This window comes from Camponotus vicinus, unplaced genomic scaffold (assembly GCF_025532165.1).
Source record: "Camponotus vicinus isolate PSW18456_S1 unplaced genomic scaffold, iyCamVici1.0 SCAF_2, whole genome shotgun sequence".
Classification (NCBI taxonomy): Eukaryota; Metazoa; Arthropoda; class Insecta; order Hymenoptera; family Formicidae; genus Camponotus; species Camponotus vicinus.
In genome coordinates, this window is record NW_028141956.1 from 16,779,263 (window position 1) to 16,797,843 (window position 18,581).

The following is an 18,581-nucleotide window of genomic DNA, read 5'->3' on the forward strand; positions in this document are numbered from 1 at the left end:
GCGACTATTAGAACCTGTTATTTGGGACGCAAGTTACAATAATAAAAATCAATTAATCTTTGAATAACTAAAACTAAAATAAAAATTTGTATTTGTATAAAATTATGTATTTTATTAAATTTTACTTTTTTCTGATGAAATTTTCATATTTAACCCAATATCTTATATAGCGAATAGTTTACGTTTGAATAGATCACGTTACATTGAAAACATTTCTCAATGAAGCGACAGAGATTTTCGTAACTATTGACTTTAAGAAATGAAGGGTTACTTCATCCAATAGAGAGTCATAATACCGATTGACTTGTTTCATCCCTTCAGATTCGCTTCATCTTTACTTATGCTTTATGTATCTTTATCGAAGAGAATTTTTATTAAAATTTTACAGTTTAGATGTATATTTTTGATGACAAAACGAAAATATATTTCGAAATAATGTTTTATATTTCGAAATAATGTTTTATATTCTATCGCTAATAAATTGACGAGATATAGTAGTAAATTATGTAAAAATAACTGCGTGTGTTGAAAAATTAATTTTATGAATTAATTATAATATATATAAATTAAATTATTAAAAATAAAATATTTTTTAGTAATATATTGTGTTAAATATCTTAATATATTTTAGTATATATTAATATATTTTAGTATATTATATCAAAAAAAAAAAATTAGTATATTATTTTTAGTATATTATATCAAAATTAATATTTTTGCAGAATATTTTGGAAAATGAAGAAACAAAATATTTTGTTTTTCTGTGCCTTTCGTACTACAACGTGCTTCATGCATTACCCTTTTTTGTCCCCTTTCGCGACTTTAATCCGCTTGAATACATGACGAAACTGGGGCAAAGGGTTACCATGAATAGGGGTGGCCGCAGAAGGGAAAAAGAAAGAGAAAAAGAGAAAGAGTGAGAGGGGAAAAGAGAGAGAGAGAGAGATCGACCCTTCAGGAATTTCATTTCGACGCGTCTTCACCTACGCGACTCGTTTCTCAACGTATTTTCATTCAAGATGCTATCAGACCCCGTAGCTGTAGTCAAGAACGATCGGTCGAAAAGCGATCGACTATATTTTGCCGAGAAGTGGAATTTCATTCTATCCTGGAATTCTTTCACGAATGCATTTTTTATCGTCACCGCATCGAAACCGGGTATTTTGGTTACCGCAACAAATTTCGCGAGACATATTTTTATCGATGAATTCTATCAGTAACAAACGTCCACAAGCTAGCAAATACTCTTGTCTCGCCTAGATATCGATACATTTTCTCCTAACAAAATTCGATTAAGCGCATCAGTCTACATAGATAACACATAAACGTAATCTATTGTATTATTTTATCGGATTTAAATTGCTTATATTTTATTGCAAATTGTTGCACGAACATGGGAATCATTCCATTATGCGTTCCCTCGAGGTTTTTTTTTTTAAATATCAGGTTAGCGTGAACAAATACAGGTGCAGCGCTTTTTTTGAAATAACGCTTAAAGAGTACAACGCAATGTCGACATCCGCGAATGTTCGCCCTTGAGTTTATGCAAGCTGGAAAACTCGGTCAAACGAAAAGTTGGACCTAAAGGGAGTCACGTGGTCCTTTTGAAAACCGCCGAGTGTTGACCACGGTTCGCAGAATTTCCGAGAGTGTTCAAGTATTCCGGGACCTTTTAGCGTTAATTGCAAATTTTTTCTGATTTTCCACAAACGGAAATTGCGTCGTTAGTCCAGACGAGGGAAGCTTTTCTTGACGAACATAAAAAGAGTCTCCTGTACACGTGGTTATTTCTTCATAAATTTGTCTCCCCGATTAATAATAATTTATTCGTCTAGAATATCGAATAGCCGCGAATAATAAACATTTGTCTCGCAAATGACGCGCGGTACTTCGAATAATATTACGTAAAATAAAAATGTCGTTAACATCGCGATTGACCATTATCGCGAATTGCAGAGGAGCACAAATTCTCCAGTAATGCTGGAAGAAGGGCAATTTTCCGCCGTACGGCTCGCTCGCGGAAAACGCATCGATCCATTGCTACACATCGCGCCGAAACGATTCTTCCAGTGTGGAAATATCCCTCGGCGGGTTTCGCCCTCTGCGTTTTTACCGCGCGGAAAAGTGCAACGCGCGCCTTCGCCCCGCGTATCCGGAGGAGCTTCCACGGCCTCCCCTCACCCCCTGGAATACGGCTGGGCGGTTAGTGTCGAAAAAAGGAGAACCGCCGCGAGGTTCTTTCAAATAATTCTCCTCGCGCGCTCACCGGCCCTTCTTCACCAAACGAGCTTTCTACACGGCTACCGCCGTGGAAGCTTTTTGCGGCGAGCGTAAAAATTTCTTTCGGTGCTTTTTTATTTCGCGAGAAGTGACGTCGAAATGATTCCCAGTTGAAAGCAAGAATCAATCGAATATTCATATCCGTTATTTCTGGTGATGAATCTACAAAATAATCTTAAGTTTTATATCGATATTAATGGAAACGCGTGCACAAAATATCGTTAATCTTATTTTTTCTCATGATGTATTCATCTATTTAAGAACTTCAATCGATTCTTTTTTTTTTTTACTTTGTCTCTCAGCGAATTGGTTATACGTGGCGATATGAAAAGAAATAATTCAAGTTTTCGCATTGTCATTCGCATTGTCATTATGCAAATTTTTTTTACCTTTTTTTTAGTGTGGATGTGTAGATTTCATACATTAATTTTTTTACTACAATTAAATATAGCCTCGAGTTGGAAACAATGAGTCATTTTGTGACTTGGAAACGGAATACGAAAGAAGTTTGCTCTTCCTCACATTTACTTCGTATCCGCGTACCTGTGAAATATTTTTTTAAATCCAGTATAAATAGCAATGCTTTTTCAGAATATGTGATGTAAGAAATAAATATATATATTCAAAAGCAAACTAAAATTAACATTTATCATTTTGCACGAAGAAAAGAATTATCAATGATATTAATTAATAATATGATAGCGTAGCGCTTTGCATTTGAAGCAATCTTTATTATATACTCGTTTGTATAAGACTATGTATATATGTAAAATGAGCGAGCGCGTAAATTCCAACGCTCTTTCACATATGCACGAAACGTTCTAGTAAGCCGGTCACCACGTGTTGCCCTCGAATCGCACCAGGTCGGGAAAAGAAATATACACTCTAATGAGAACTATAGGGGAAAATAAACTGGTAGGGTTAAGGACCGTGAGTTTAAAGTTTGCGAGTTACGAGATTTCAGTACGGAGAGAGAAAAATTGGTCCCTTTTCCGTGACGGAACCCAATTTTGTTAAGACTGGAATTTTTTGATACGAATATCCGTAAGTTGGCAAAAAAGTGTAATCAATCGAATTACGTCAGATATTTTTTTAAATTTATATAATTAACTATATATGTATATATTATATCGACACGATAAATATATCTTTGCGAAAAGTTAATTATTTTCTTATCACATATATTGTGCAAATTGCGAAGCCACTTTGCTGCTGTCTATAATACTAAATTAGATTTAGCTGTTAGTTTTCATCTTTTCTTCGTTAGAAACATGACATGTTTTAAGCAATAAAATCTGGAGAAAGACTCAGGACGGAATAATAAGACGAAGATAAAAGTAACGGTAAGTGACGGATAAATGTCCAAGCGACGAGAGAGAGACGCATGTATTTGCCTCTGCGGCAGTATTTGACGGCAGAAGTTGAAAGGGGGTAAAAAGCGGGATAGAGATGGAGAAATAGGAGATTGCAGGTCGTAGGTAGACAGACAGACGTATAGGTTTATGGGTTTCCGCGAGCAGGCCGCGGCCATTCCGCGCGTCTGAAGCTCGGCTACTTTCCCCACCATCCTTTGCCTATTTCTCCCCCTTCCCCTCCCCTTCTATCAGCAACCCCTGTCGCAGCGAAATCGACGGGGGTGGTTGTAAAAATTTTACTGCGAATTGTCTGCAGACCCGACCCGCCGCTCGACGTTACGACCGGGAAAAATAGGAAACCCCCGGGAAACTGGCGGAAAAACTCGTCTGGGTCAAATCTCTTCTCCCCGCCTGTGTTTTGTATCCCTTCTCCGAGTCCCCGCGCACCATTTGGGTCAGCAATCTTATCAACCAATGATGATATTTCTAGCTTCATTCGTCTCGAAGGATTTCGGAGCTCGTTTGAAAATTTTATTGACTCCGAAAGTATCAAGAATGCCACATCCGTTCAGTCCATTTAAGCATCATTCAGCCGAGTTCATATTCTAATGTTATCGAGACGATTGAGATAAAAATATGATAAAAATATTTAAATCGATGCAAACAAAATTTGTAAATAATGACATTTATCGTTGAATATAATATATCAATCGTATCATTATTTTTCTTATATCAAATTAAACAACGTCATAAATAATTAGATAAATAATATTAATTTTTTTAGTTTTTAATGATACATTTATGTGATTTTTCTCTCCCATAAAAAGAAATTACAATAATCTAAAAAAAATATGCCATCTTCTATATTTTATTTTGCCGCGAGATATTTTCTGTTAATTTTAGAGAGAGAGAGAGAGAGAAAATATTTTAGAAGTTTAGATGTTCCATCGATCGATTTGATTTTCGTGGGATTAGAAGACGGGTCAAAGGGCGACAACAGTCACGAGAAAATTCCAGAGGCGATTGATTATCAAAACTAGAGTATTCTGGCAACTTGCTGGGCGGCCGAGGAGAAAGACGACGCGTGAAGAGTGAGAAGAGCGAGTAAAGCCACCAATCTCTGGAGCCAACTGTTGAATTTTATCACTCTCGGTGTCCCTTCCCCTCTTTTCTCTCTCAACGCTCGCATGCCTGGGACAGGCCGGCGGTGAGGTGCGAGGGAAGAGCAGGAGGGAAACGAGAGTCATGGACCACATGTGCCTCGTTGGCCACCCTTGCGCTTCTCTGAGCCTAAAGGACAAAAAAGCCACGAAAGCGATATGGCTCTACTGACACTCTGTGGGAAGACACGTGTGTCTTGCATATTTCTAAATGAATAGTGGCGTCGGAGGGTCTTTAACCGAAGATAAGTCGGGGGGTGGGAGATACTTATGCGATGAAGAATTGTACATTCAACTGAAATTCGTTAATAATGAAATTTTCTAACATTTTCTACCTCGAAAGAGAAAAAAAGAATGAAAGATGTAAAATATAATATTTTTTATGATTAATAAAATATATAAATTATACTTTTACAATTTTTTTTACGAAATTTTCCAGAAATAGTATTATATTTAAAATTTTAAATTTCCTGATTTTTAATTTAAATAGATAGTAAAATTATAAAAAGCTAAATAAAAAAATAATTAATTACAAAGTTAAATTTTTATTATACTTTATCATGAGAATTATATGGAATATAATATTTATTCATTCTCATAAAATCTATCCTAATATCTAATATTGATATCCATTTAATATTTAATAACTCGCAAATTTAATCTATTCTAAATATCTGCTTAATTGAATTTGACATCACATTTATCAGAATACATTTCTATTACTGAGATTTTTTGTATGTCGAAAAAATCCTACTAAGAATCTATTAAAATTTTATTAGAAACATACTCTTTGATTGAAAAATTTTCGGGAATGCTTCTTTTGACATATATATATAAATTTTATCGATACACTTATATCTCTCGCATAATTTCTATAATTTTTATTTTTTATAAATATTCAAATTTGTTTTTTCTTTTTATTTAATTCTTTAATTATTATATATTATTTATTTATTTAATTTTTATTTATTTAATTAAATTTTTATTCGAGATATTTATTTTTAATTGATCTGTTATATATGTACTTGGGATTAAATGTTTGCTTTCTTTGAGACATGAAAGTAGCAAGACTTATCGCTCGTTTCCATTTACTTCGTAATTTTGAAGATTGCTTCTTTCTCTCTCTCTCTCTCTCTCTCTCTCTCTCTCTCTCTCTCTGTCTCTCTGTAAATATATATATATATATATATTTACAGACGAAAGATAGCCGTTCAATGATTCTTGCTCTGTCTTTCTCTCGCTTTCCCTCCCTCCCTCAGGGCCACGTGTGCCACGTGTGCCGCGTAACCCTTGAACGGCCGAGTTTTACCAGCTGTCAGCGTCCTATCGGACCGAATAACCGTCGACCGTTCATCGACGAGACGATCTCCAGTCCCGCTCTATCAGAGTGGAAATCCGAGCTTCTGGTCGGGTTACCGCGGAACGACGGACTCTCGTTCCTTCACCTCCGAAGCGTGGTGCATCTCGCAGGATTCTCGGTCCAGCGTCCGTTGGGACTCACTGGGTCATAAGCCCCCCCAAGTCGATCGTGTCGTCGAACTCTGTAAGTGACAGGTCCCTCGATCGCGGAACATTCGAAGCGTCGACCTTAACGTGAAACTGAATTTCTCTATGCCTCTCTTTCTTTTCTTATAAATAATATTCTTATCAATGTATATAAGATAAGACTGATAAAAAGTTTACTATTTTTCTCATATATATACACACACACATACTGAGGGTATCTCCATTTATGTAACCCGTTAAATATCGCAACTTAAACCGTAATAGTAAAACTTGCGTAAGCATAATTTGTAGAAATGGTATGAGGTAAATGTACTCGGTCGTATATAGTTGCTTACGAGAAACTTGGAGTCCAACTTTTTATAGGTCGTGCATTCCTGAATAGGCAACTTTTGTTCTCTCTCAGTCATTTGCCGCGAGTTCTTATGAAGATATTATATTAATTTTTAATTTACTTACGTGAATTATCGCGTGAATGTGACAATAAAAAAAGAACAAAATTCTAATCTTTGAGTAATAAGTGATATTATTATATTTAGAAAAGCTTAAACTCGATCGCTTAAATGTTTAATATATGACCAATATAAATGGAATATTCATAATTTAAACAACTACTATATCTCGTTCGAGGCGGAAGATAATATTAGATGATGATAAGTATTTCCATTCATTCTATCTCGCTATACTATAGCAAGAAGCCGAGTATATTGTAGTTTCTAACAAACGTAACAAGGTACTATAATTTGCATGCAACGCACTATGAGATAAACGAGGCTATCTTATCTGCATAATAGGCGAGAATTGTGGCTACCGATTGCTGTTGCCGTCACAGACTTATACTAATTGAATCGTTGCGAAGTACAGACTAGAACGTTCTAATTGCCTCTGTTATCACGAATGGATAAATGGACGTAATCCGTGAATAGCGAAAGATCATGTCCGGCACCGTTCCCGCTGTTCCACCCTGTTGGTACAACGCGCCTCGCGACCACGTGCTTTAGTAAACAAACCACGCCATCGAACGATGCATCGCGGGGCATTCCCGATTCCCGATGCGCTCCCGGTGCGTCGGAAACTACAATCGTGCGACTCCCTTAAAGAATAACATCGCTGAGATATAAAAATGATTTTCCTTCCCGGGACCCCTTGCGAGTCCGCTCTCCTCGTTCGTCGCGACGCGACGTCGCGCGCGCGAGCGGATAAAGAAAAAGAGTGACGTCACGCCAGGATAGTTCGTTGGGCTAGGTCGTGGCACTCCTTGCATCCCACCTTCTCCGTCTCACCCTCCTTCTACCGGTACCTCAACCATCGACTTCTCTACTCATCCTCCTTCTACGAACGGCGCACACGACCCCCCTTCGCCCGTCCGCGCCGAAAAAAGCAAGGCTCGCAAAAGGACGCCCGGCGTCGTGGCGCTCTTTGGCTGATCAATACCCGCCGCCTCGTACGCGGACGGACGGTCACGCATGTGCACGGTGTGGGCCGCTCTCTTTCTCTTTCTTTCCCTTTCCGTTTCGGTACCGCTTTCCCATCCTCCTCGCCTTCCCTCGTTCGCCGTTCCTCTCCTTTATCCATCTGTCCTTTTCTTATCGTCTCTTAACCTCGTACTCTTTTTCTTTCTCCCCCGCGTCGCTTCGCCCGTTCTTCCCGGACTCTCCGTCTTCGTCCGTCCTTCTCTCGTCCGCCGCCTCCCCCTTGTTATCTCTTCGTCTTTCGCGCGCTCTCGATTTTTCTCCCGCTTCTCTTTCACCGTCCCTCGATTTTTCCTCTCCTTTACGCCCGTCCACTATCCTTCTTTTGTTCGCCCTCCTCCACCGGCTCGGCTCTTCTCTTCCATCCCTCCTCCTCCTCCTCCCTCGCCGCTCCGTCCTTCTCCCGCCCCTCTCTCTACATACCCCCCCGCGCCGCCTCCGTAGAGACGGCCCGATTTTTTCCTCCCGTTTCCTCGGCTCCGACATTTTTTTACACCTTTTTTCTCCCCCCTCCAGTGGCTGCCCATGCGCCGCTCCCCCGCCATCGGAATACCGCCTCGAGCATCCACTCCGTCTCCCTCTCCCTCGTGTCGCACATACGCACATGATCTCTTTCTTTCTCGCCTCGTCTATCCTCCGCCCTTTTTCTCTTCCCGTTCGCTCACACCTCTCACTCTTCCCACCTCCCTTTCATTTCTCCCTGCCTTTCACCCCCGCCTCCTTACCCCCGACTCTCCTATCTGTTTGATTTTTTTTTTCGCGACTACCCGACCACCTACCGACGCCGCGCGTCGGCGTCCTTTTTCTATCGGGACGCTCTTCTCGACCATCGGCTCGACCACGTACTCACGTACACACTCGCGGACGCTCAACGACAAGCGCGAGAGGGAGAGACGGAGAGATAAAGAAGGGCGTAAAAGGGAGCCGGGTACGGGTGGAAAAGGAGGGCCGGGGGGTGCGTGAGGAGAGCGGCGGTGGGTGGACGGGCGTGGGTGGGATGGGGAGGGCGGCGCGGTGGTGAAACTGGCTGCAGTGCCTGGATGCGAGCTAAAATGTATTTTCTTTTTTTCTTCCTTCTCTATATCTTCCCTTCGAGCGAGCCGTGGTAGGTTGGATTACCAATCCAGAGTTGCCTCCGGCACGTTCTTCTCTGTCGAGCACGTAGGGCGCAAACCTGGACGTAAGGGCTCGACGAGCGGTTCGCTGCTGGACGGCACTTTGGTGTACATATCGTTGATACCGATATGGAAATTATTCGACTGAATTTTAACCGCGCTACACATACTCGCGCACACGTAGAGAGCCGCTAGATTCAATTTGGATTGATCACGTGTACGTCCGCTGCTTTTGATATTTCCAATGCCATGTGTACAACTACATTTTTGCGCGCGAGATATGTTACTGGATTATTTCGAAATAAAGATTATGCATATTTTTATTTTTTATTTCCTCGGAAAAAAAGTACGTCTTGGTGTATTTTTATCTTAAAATTGCAAAGTGCGAGCAAGATATAGTAATATTTGTCTATATTTGCCGTTGCATAATTATAAGTTACATTTTTTTCCTATTTATCTTTTTCTGGTTCATAAATTATCTTAAATAAGACAAGAAGATTGATAAATAATTTCTCATATTAATTATATATCAATTATACATATATGTCATAATGCATATTATTGAGTGTTAATAATCTTTGAAAAGAAGTGATTCTAAAAAAAATTTTTTTGCTCATATTTCAATGTTTCGATGTGATTTGTTGAACACTTTGCAAAACTCATTAAATATCGAGAATTTTATTCCGTATTATTCATTATCTAGATTTGATGGAGATTCTGATTTTAAATACAGCCACGCAACTGTTATCATATGACATGTGGTAACATACGGTTCGATTAAGGGATGAGATTTTCTCCCTCATATCTCAACCCCTACCATCTCTCCCACTTAGCCACTAACAAAGTCGATTGCTCTCGAATACGTCTTCCACCTACCTCGACTCTTCTCTGGTTTCTCTTCTTTAAAATAGACACAGATCGTCCCACAGACTTCCGCCGTAGGTCAGGGAAGCTCCACGTCTTCGTAGGGTCTCCCTTGTCTCGTATCACGATCTTCGTGGGTGCAAAGATTTCGTTCGAGAATCATCGACAGTCCATCATCCATCCTTGGTCCAGAGACGTCTGTATCTTCGCTCTATTCGCCGCTTACAGGATTCCGACAGAATCGGATCGTTTGACGAGCCACCTGTAGCGCGAAGGGCTACTAGCCCTTCTTCAGGATGGGTACGATCTTTGTCCCCTTTTCAGACTCGGTTCATGTCGTCTTCTTCGCATCCAATATCCAGCTCCTTGACCCTGATTATATTATGAGGCTCTATCGTAAAAACGTTCTTTTTTAATGTTACGTGCATTTTTTTATTAATATGAAATACTTTAAAATATTTTTCATACTCTAATAAATATTTTTATAATAAATCTACGCATCTAGAAGTATATTAATCTAGAGAAGTATATACATATATATATATATATATATATATATATATATATATATAATTATATGACGTAAGAAATTATATATGTAAAATTATATGACGTAAGAGATGGGTTCTGTCTTCGGAAAGACTTGCTATCAAATACTCTATTCATCAATATTCTATTCATCGTATACGTCAGCAAGTAATAGGATGTTTACAGAATAATATTTTTTCATTCATTTATCAATTTCCTGGTTACATGGGCTCTGTATTTTTTGCGATGTACACATTTTGCTTTTTCAATATATGTATATCATTAAATAGTTTTATATAGACAAAAATTGATGTATTTTACAGGCAAACGTTATTTCTATTATAATTCTGAAGAAGATGTGTACAATATTTTATATTTTAGAAACTCAATGGGAAACTCGGATAGAAACTCTCGGAAGAAAGTAGTTTGAACTTTCGGTTTACGGGGCTCAGTCTGTTCCGAATTCTCGGGGAAGCGTACGCGACCTGGCGCGAGCTCTGTCGAGGTGTGGAAGGTCATGCCGAGGGATGGATGTGGTTTAGAGGGCCGTGGGAAGGGAAATGGGGTCATCCTTCGATGGTTCTTCTGTGGTCGCTCTATGCGTGCCATTGAACCATCGCAAGGTGGCACAGACGATTAATCCCGCGGAAGTACGCTTCTGGATCTTCAAAGGAGTTTCCGATTGTTAATTAGTGAAACGTCGAGTTATTTATAGCGAACAGTAAGAGCTCGCATATATACTCCTGGACAAAATTAACGCATAATTTTTTTTCACTTTTTCTTTAAAAGCTGATATTTAAATTTTAACGAGAAATTTTAAAGAAAAAGTGAAAAAAAAATTATGCGTTAATTTTGTCCAGGAGTATACAAGTCTTTCAGAATGATACATACACATATATTTGTGTTTCTTAATATCTCTGATATGGTAGATTAGATATATCGCAACATTAAACAAAAAAATTTTAAATAAATTAAAAATTCAAGAAAAGAAGGCAATATACATATTTTAATATATATTATATAAATGAATATATATTTTTATATATATATGTTTAATGTTGCGATATATCTAATCTACCATATCAAACAGATATTAAGAAACACAAATATATGTGTATGTATCATTCTGAAAGACTTGTATACTCCTGGACAAAATTAACGCATAATTTTTTTTTTGTAATAACCTTTTTTTGTAATAACCTTATATATTTAATGAATTATTTTGAAAACAATATAAAAATATTTAAGAAATGTTGGTATAATTTCTCCTTCTATCACGAAAGGGATATCTCTTTTTTTATTATACAAATTTTAAATTAACAATTAAAACTAAACGACTAAAAAGTTGAGCTACATTGAAGTTATTGAAGATGTATGTACCACGAGAACTAATAGTGACACTCTCTTTTATGTCGCAGCAATGTGCCCCGCACGACAAGGAAAGCGACTATTGGGGTGGCAGCCGAGGCGCGAAACAAGGTTACGAGGTGAGACAACCCGCTTCGAAATATTTTAGTAGTCTATTACATATATCGCCGTCGTGCTAATTCTACTTGGTGAAGCGCAGCACTTTCTGTTGCAGGCGAAAATGAACGCGGACCATGGTCAGCTGCAGAAAGGTGAGTTCTAAGAGCTTGTATGATCTTAATCTACATCTTTTCACGTATTTTTACCGCGCATATATTTAGTCTGTGATTTGACGTCTTTGTTTTATTTTTAAATTAGACATATAAAGATAAAGTTTAAGCTACGTATATAAATCATCGACACAAAAATAAAACAATATAATATTAATATTATATTTATAAAAGATATTTCGTAGAAATGACATCTAACGCAAAAATTAATGGAGCTTTCATTTCTTATATTATTAAAATATTTTTTTACTTTTAATAAATACAAGTATATATATATATATATATATATATATATATATATATATATATATATAACATTATATTTTTAATTAATTTTACAGATTTTATTTTAATAAATCTGTAAATTATAAAAATTTTTTTATTGTTGAAATAATTTCTAGGAAACATCCAAAAAGAGTAAAAAAGAACGTTATTTGATTCAAGAACAAAAAAAGTGTTACAGGAAAAATTATATTTCGTCAAAAAAATACACGATGAAAAATAAATAAATAAATAAGCGTCTGAAACACCTTAATCACCATCGTGACTCGAGACAGAAATCAAGGACTTGTTTACTAGAAAAATTGGAATCATTATAAGCAGTTAAATCATGCCAAGTCTCAATCGAAACCTCGTCGAGGACGTCCTGATATCTGTTAGCGTCGCGACTTTACGTCAGATGCAAACACTTCCTAAGATCTGACCGCTGATCCGGGAACCGGTTGTGACTGCATGCGTGATGTAAGATCGCCGATTAGGAGCGAAAGAAAAAGTCGGAGAGAAAGAGTGGGGACACTGCACCGAGAAAAAGAACGCGTATGAATGTGAATTTATCATCATTTAGCCGAATAGTAAAATATGCACTCGTAAACATTCTTTTTTTACGTTTAGAACATTATTTTTCTTTGCTGACGTTTTCTAATTTAGCTTATCGATTCTTTTTTTCTTTTCTTAAAACTTGAATTTTAATGTGTGCCTTTATTTAAATATAAGATGCAGCTATAGTCTGTATAAAAATAAATAGACAGATAACTCATGTCTTTTTTTATACACTGAGAAAAAAAGTTGTTAACTTGACCAAACCGTTTAACTAAATCATTATTTTTTTAATTGAAATATTGAAATATTGAAATTAAATAGATGTCATGTTATATTTAATATGTATTATTTAATTTAAATAGTTAAATATTTCAATTAAAAAAATAATAATTTAGTTGAATGGTTTGGTCAAGTTAACAACATTTTTTTCTCAGTGCATTTAAAATCTTTTTTTCTAAACATCTTTTCTGAGCAGTAAGCATATTTATAATTTTGAAGAGTGAAGCATAAAAGTTGAGTGAAGTAAAAAAATTAAAAACTTTTAATATTAAAACGTATAAATTTAAAACGTATAAATGGCAAAAATATCACATATAATCTAATTTGATTTTTATACCTTTGTAAAATATTAAAAGAAGTGCTTTTATATAATGCAATTGATTTTAGTATATATAACAAAATATAGAAAAAATAAAGAAATATATATAAAAATCGAGATCACACGTGACATTTTATCTGTAAAGATTTATAAAATATCATTTTTTTATGTAACAAGAAACATTAAGCGATTTTGGTAACAATCCCGGATGAGCCGAGTTTCTTTCTTTCTCTTTCTTCTTATTAGAAAGGATTAAGCAATCGGTAGTTTTGTTCATAAAAGGAGAGGCACGCTTCAATCTATGTTTTTCACTGCCAATGGCACGCGAGCCGACTGGCCTAGCCGTTTATGAGATAAGTCCGCCACCCTGCCATTCTCGTTAGGATCGACGGACTTTCGTCAGTGATTCATGCCGTATAGAAACGCAAACCTGTCAGATAAAAAAAAGTTGTCGTACTGCTATCTGCAATACCACCCTTGATATCGGCCCGCATTGCTTTCGTGACAAATATTATTTCAACACTATTTTTTCAACACTATCTGACACGTCATTATCCGTTTTACGCTATTCAAGCAGCATACCAATTTTATTTTTATTAGACGAAACTTTTTCACTTATCGTTCTTTATTATGTACAGTTTATTACGAAATATTAAAGCGAAGTAATAGAAATAAACAAGGAGTTTTCATTTTTATTAATATTATTGTTTATCGTTTTTTCAAATAACTATATTCTTGTTAAATACATGGAAAAAAAGGACATTCTTGTTTTGAAAATATATTTCGTTTTAACATGGAAACCTTGAAATGAGATTATATTGCGTTAATTAAAGGAAAATATAATTGCTTGAATAATTGCTTACTTGAATGAAGCCATTTTATATAGTTCAATCAAGAAAAATATATTCTTATGATTTAAGATTTAATTTTCTTGAATAGAAAAGAAACAATGTTAGATAGAAAATAACATTTTTAAATCAAAGATTATAATTTTCTTAAAGTAGAATTAAATAATTATGTATTCTTGAGATGATAATATAATATTAAAATAAGACTATAATATTGTTGAAATTTAAAATTATTAAATTCTTCTAAGAAGATTATAAATTGTTGCGTATATATGAAACAATGAACGCGTTAGTTTAAGTATATAAGTTTTGATTTGACACTTATTTTTTTTCTGTGTATTAATAAAATCTATTTTATTCCAACTCTTGTTGCGATCTTGAATTTATAATCGATTCATTATCCGTATTCACGATCATTATTATATCGCGTGTCTCAAATCTTCTAAATTTTTCTTTTATTGGCCGAATATCTTTCGCGCTTCGTGCCCATCGGCCCGTCGTAGACGGGCCCTAAAATTAGCCTCCAGCCCGGCAATTGCGCAAAGATCCTGGACTATTCGTTAATGCACAGATCGCATGACGTTGAAATTTCGGGCTTCGCGAAGGAGTCGGGAGAAGAATGTGTGGGACGATCGAGCCTCAAGATCCCCTCTTTACGCACTCGTCTCATTATCGTATTCGCTCGTCAAATAATGCGAATCGCTCGTTTGGAAATTCCTCGTCGGCAACCTCCAAATCTGTCGCGATTCCAAAGCAAATGGGAAAACATGTTGTGCGCGTATATTTATTCGATCACCAAATATGTGTATTTTGAATCGAATCGTACAGATGATGCATTTTTTTCCTTATATGATAATCTTATTTGAAGATTCGCGATTTTTTGTCGTTAAAAAAAAGTTTCATATTAAATATCTTTATGATAAAAACGGCGTGAAAACTTTTGATTGATAATCTTTTGAGTTTATTAAAAGTTATCAGTATTAAAGTTTATATATATAATCTTCATTTAATTCAATTTAAACTCAATTTACTTCTTTCATCTAAAAAGAATTGAGAAACTAATAAATTATTAGAACGTAGCTTTCAAGTGCTTTTAGTTACACAAACGCGCGTGTAAAACTTAAAAACATAAATTAATTGTTATTGAAGAGTTAGGAGTAAGACTGTGTCGTCGTATATCTAGACGTCTTTTCTTCCATTCCTCACAATGTCAAGCTTTTAGTGAATGACTCTAATAATCGTCGAGTATCTCGCATGGATGATTAAATTGTGAGACGGCACTTTCTTCGCTCCCGTTTTTAAACGACTCGCCCGACGTAACGATCCAAGAGAATGCTTTAATGCAACACTTTCACCTAAGATTTCTTGATTATTCTGTAATTATTGGGAAATATTTTACATCTGACGATTCTGTTGAGGGAATGAGACATCGGATTAGTCGCTAATCCTAATGGGATCGTAAAAAGCGACTTGAACTTCCGTCTCTTAACGGATTAATAGAGTTTTTTATCAACGAAGTGCCACTTTTGTAATTTTATCGACTTCCTATGCATTCCCCTGGATCGTACTATTTCATATTTGTGATTGTAATATATAAATGAAATATTTCTCTACGTATGGCGCGAGTGAGAGCTATTCTTTTTTAATAATGAATGCTCCATCTGCTTTCCTCGCAAACTCTTATTTCTTTTCATACGAGTAAATATACGAGGAAACGGAGTACGTTTATGTTTGAAGGGGTAGAATCGGCTCGTAAACAGGTCGATCCGACGATTCCACGTAAACAGACATGCACAGAAATCGGACTGCATGCTCTGTCAAATGTGTGCATGTAGATGAGCGTGATATCTCATTTCTCATGTTTCCTCAAAGCAATACAGTTCTTTCCACAATAATAGTAATGTATTAATATCACACAAAAACTTGACTTATGATTGTGCTTTAGTAACATCGAAAAAAAAAGAGAAAAAATTATTCTTAAATTAAAGTAATATTATATAAGGAGAGAGGAGTTGAAGAGAAGAATTCAAAATAGTAGAGAAAAATATAATTATGCTTTTAAATTAAATTATAACAATTGTCGTAAAGAATGGCGGTTACCATCCAAAGGAAGAATAATTTTGAAACGTTCTATGTACATAGCGAGATATTGAAGAAGCTCTAAAAATTGTGATATTTTACGAATAAGCGGGGAGATTCAATTAGTCCCATTTATTCCCGGTACGGAATCAAAGCACGTTGTGCAAATGCAGGACGTGGAACGTGTTGGAACGCGGCTGGAACTCGGTTACAACGTGCTCTCGACATGGATTACAACGTGTCGAAGAGTCCGAGGTCAATTAAAAGTTGGAGTCTTCCGTGTCCGTGCACGGAGAGCAGAAGAAAGAAACGAACGGGAGGCGCGGGGGCGCGGAAAGACGAGAGGAAAAGGGTAAATCTACGTAACGGAACGAATTCCTAGGAAATGGTCATCTCATCTAGTTGTCATATTTTATGTTTTTGTCAGGAGCAAAAAGTTTACTGTCCAATCAGAATGGGTCCTTCCGGTGGCTGCCAGACAACTTTCGCTTCGCAAAGCCCTTTGTCCGACGTTCTACATTAGGTCTTAGATGATGTCGATGATCTCGTAAATAACTCATTCAATAATTTTAAATTCAATAATCTTTCTCTCTTTATACAATATTTTTGAAAATATCAATTGATTTAATTATACAGTTTATTATGGAATCGATAAAAAACGAATTATTCTTCGGGGGAAATTCAGATTAAATAAATATTCTCTTATCCCCATCTCTAAAGATTTCTAAAAGTCTTCCATTTTCAATGAATTATAAATTCAAAGTGACTTAACGTGACTTATCCTGACTTGACATTTTCACTAAAAAAATCGTACTTAAAATCACATTAAAAATGCAAGCTAACGTGTTTACTGTCCCTCATGCTTGAGATGTTCCGTGTCTTTTTCGAAAACCAATGGCAACGCGACTTTCATGCAGAATACCGTAGTCGCCGTCTAGCGATCGTCTAGTTTCCACGATCAAGTGCTTCAGGTGTTTTTATGGTTTTTTCACTCTCGTTTTTCTTCCCCGCGTGTGCGGTTTCCCGGAGATTTTATCATGAGTAAAGTCTCCCTTCATGTTCGCACATTTTACGGCGTCGTACTGCGATTTTATATACGCGACGTTGTAACGTACCATCGATCAGGAATGAGTTGATTTGCGCTTTCATGGAAACGCCCTCGCTAAAACGATCTTACTACGTGGTTCGTATAGATTGTAATGTTATCGGGTATTGTGTAATGCTCGCGATTGTAATGTCAAATTGATTCATTCAATATTTATAAACAGATAAACTAACAACGCTCCTTTAATGTCAATAAAGAATGTCACGTAGAGGATAATATACACACGCGACGATAAATAAAGTTTACGATGGTGGAGGAAAGGTCGCTGTAAATTAAAATAAACGCACGAATTCGACGTCGAGGAATGGAAGTCTATTGAAATAACGATGGCTCGTCGTATATTGTGGATGGCACGCGATTAGCAAATGGATTTTACATCAACCGAAAATTAATCCAGCCACTCATCAGTTACCCCGTTATTATTATTAACGTCACGCGTAATTCATCTCGCGCTTTTAACCTTCGCCATCGAAAACGTCCTGTGTCCTTTCGCATCGACTAATCAATATCGTCAAGCTCGTCAATAATTTCCGTTGCTGATTTATTTTTTATTATCCGGCCGTTTAGAACTGTATGTTCGACGTCAATGAAATCACCGTGTCTACGTAATATGGAGAAAAAAAAGCGACAGATACTTAATACGATGTGCATATACAGGGTGTCCCATTTTATTTTTGTCAGTCAAATATCTCGATATTACTTAGAGTTAGAAAAAAATGTTTCAGACAAAAGTTATATAGCTTGAAGGGGGCCATAAGATGGTGTCATTGGTTTGACCTTGGAAAGTCGTTTGAAGATCACGTGAAGGTCGCCTTCAATTTTTTAAATGGAATCCCTTATTTTTTATTACTTATTCTTGTAGCTTATTTCGAGAGCTTTCCAAAACACTATAATAAAGTATTTCTTCATTGAGTACTTTCGAGTTATGAGGCTTAAAATAATATCTCAATTTTACATAAACCATAAAATATCTAGTAAAATATTCATTTTTCGATTATCTTATCTTAATACTTTTATGTACAAAATAATGAGAGGAATCAATTGGTGTAAAGAAATAACATAGTTGTTAAAAAAAATATGTAATTGTTAATTGAATAAAAGTTAATTAAATAAAAGTATTAAGGTAAGATAATCGAAAAATGAATATTTTACAAGATATTTTACGGTTTATATAAAATTAAGAAATTATTTCAAGCCTCATAACTCGAAAAGTACTCA

General features: G+C 36.2%; 1 protein-coding gene across 3 annotated transcripts in view; it reads left to right on the forward strand.

Annotated features, from left to right (window-relative positions):
• Positions 1-18,581, forward strand: part of LOC145967589 (zinc finger protein rotund) — a 149,398-nt gene that overhangs the window by 68,683 nt on the left and 62,134 nt on the right. For 2 of the 3 annotated variants that reach the window (XM_083092619.1, XM_083092620.1), the window contains 2 exons: positions 11,696-11,764; positions 11,845-11,896. In XM_083092619.1, the coding sequence (XP_082948745.1) occupies positions 11,696-11,764; positions 11,845-11,896 (121 nt within the window). The remainder of the gene's footprint in view (positions 1-11,695; positions 11,765-11,844; positions 11,897-18,581) is intronic. The other variant, XM_083092621.1, reaches the window with a different exon arrangement.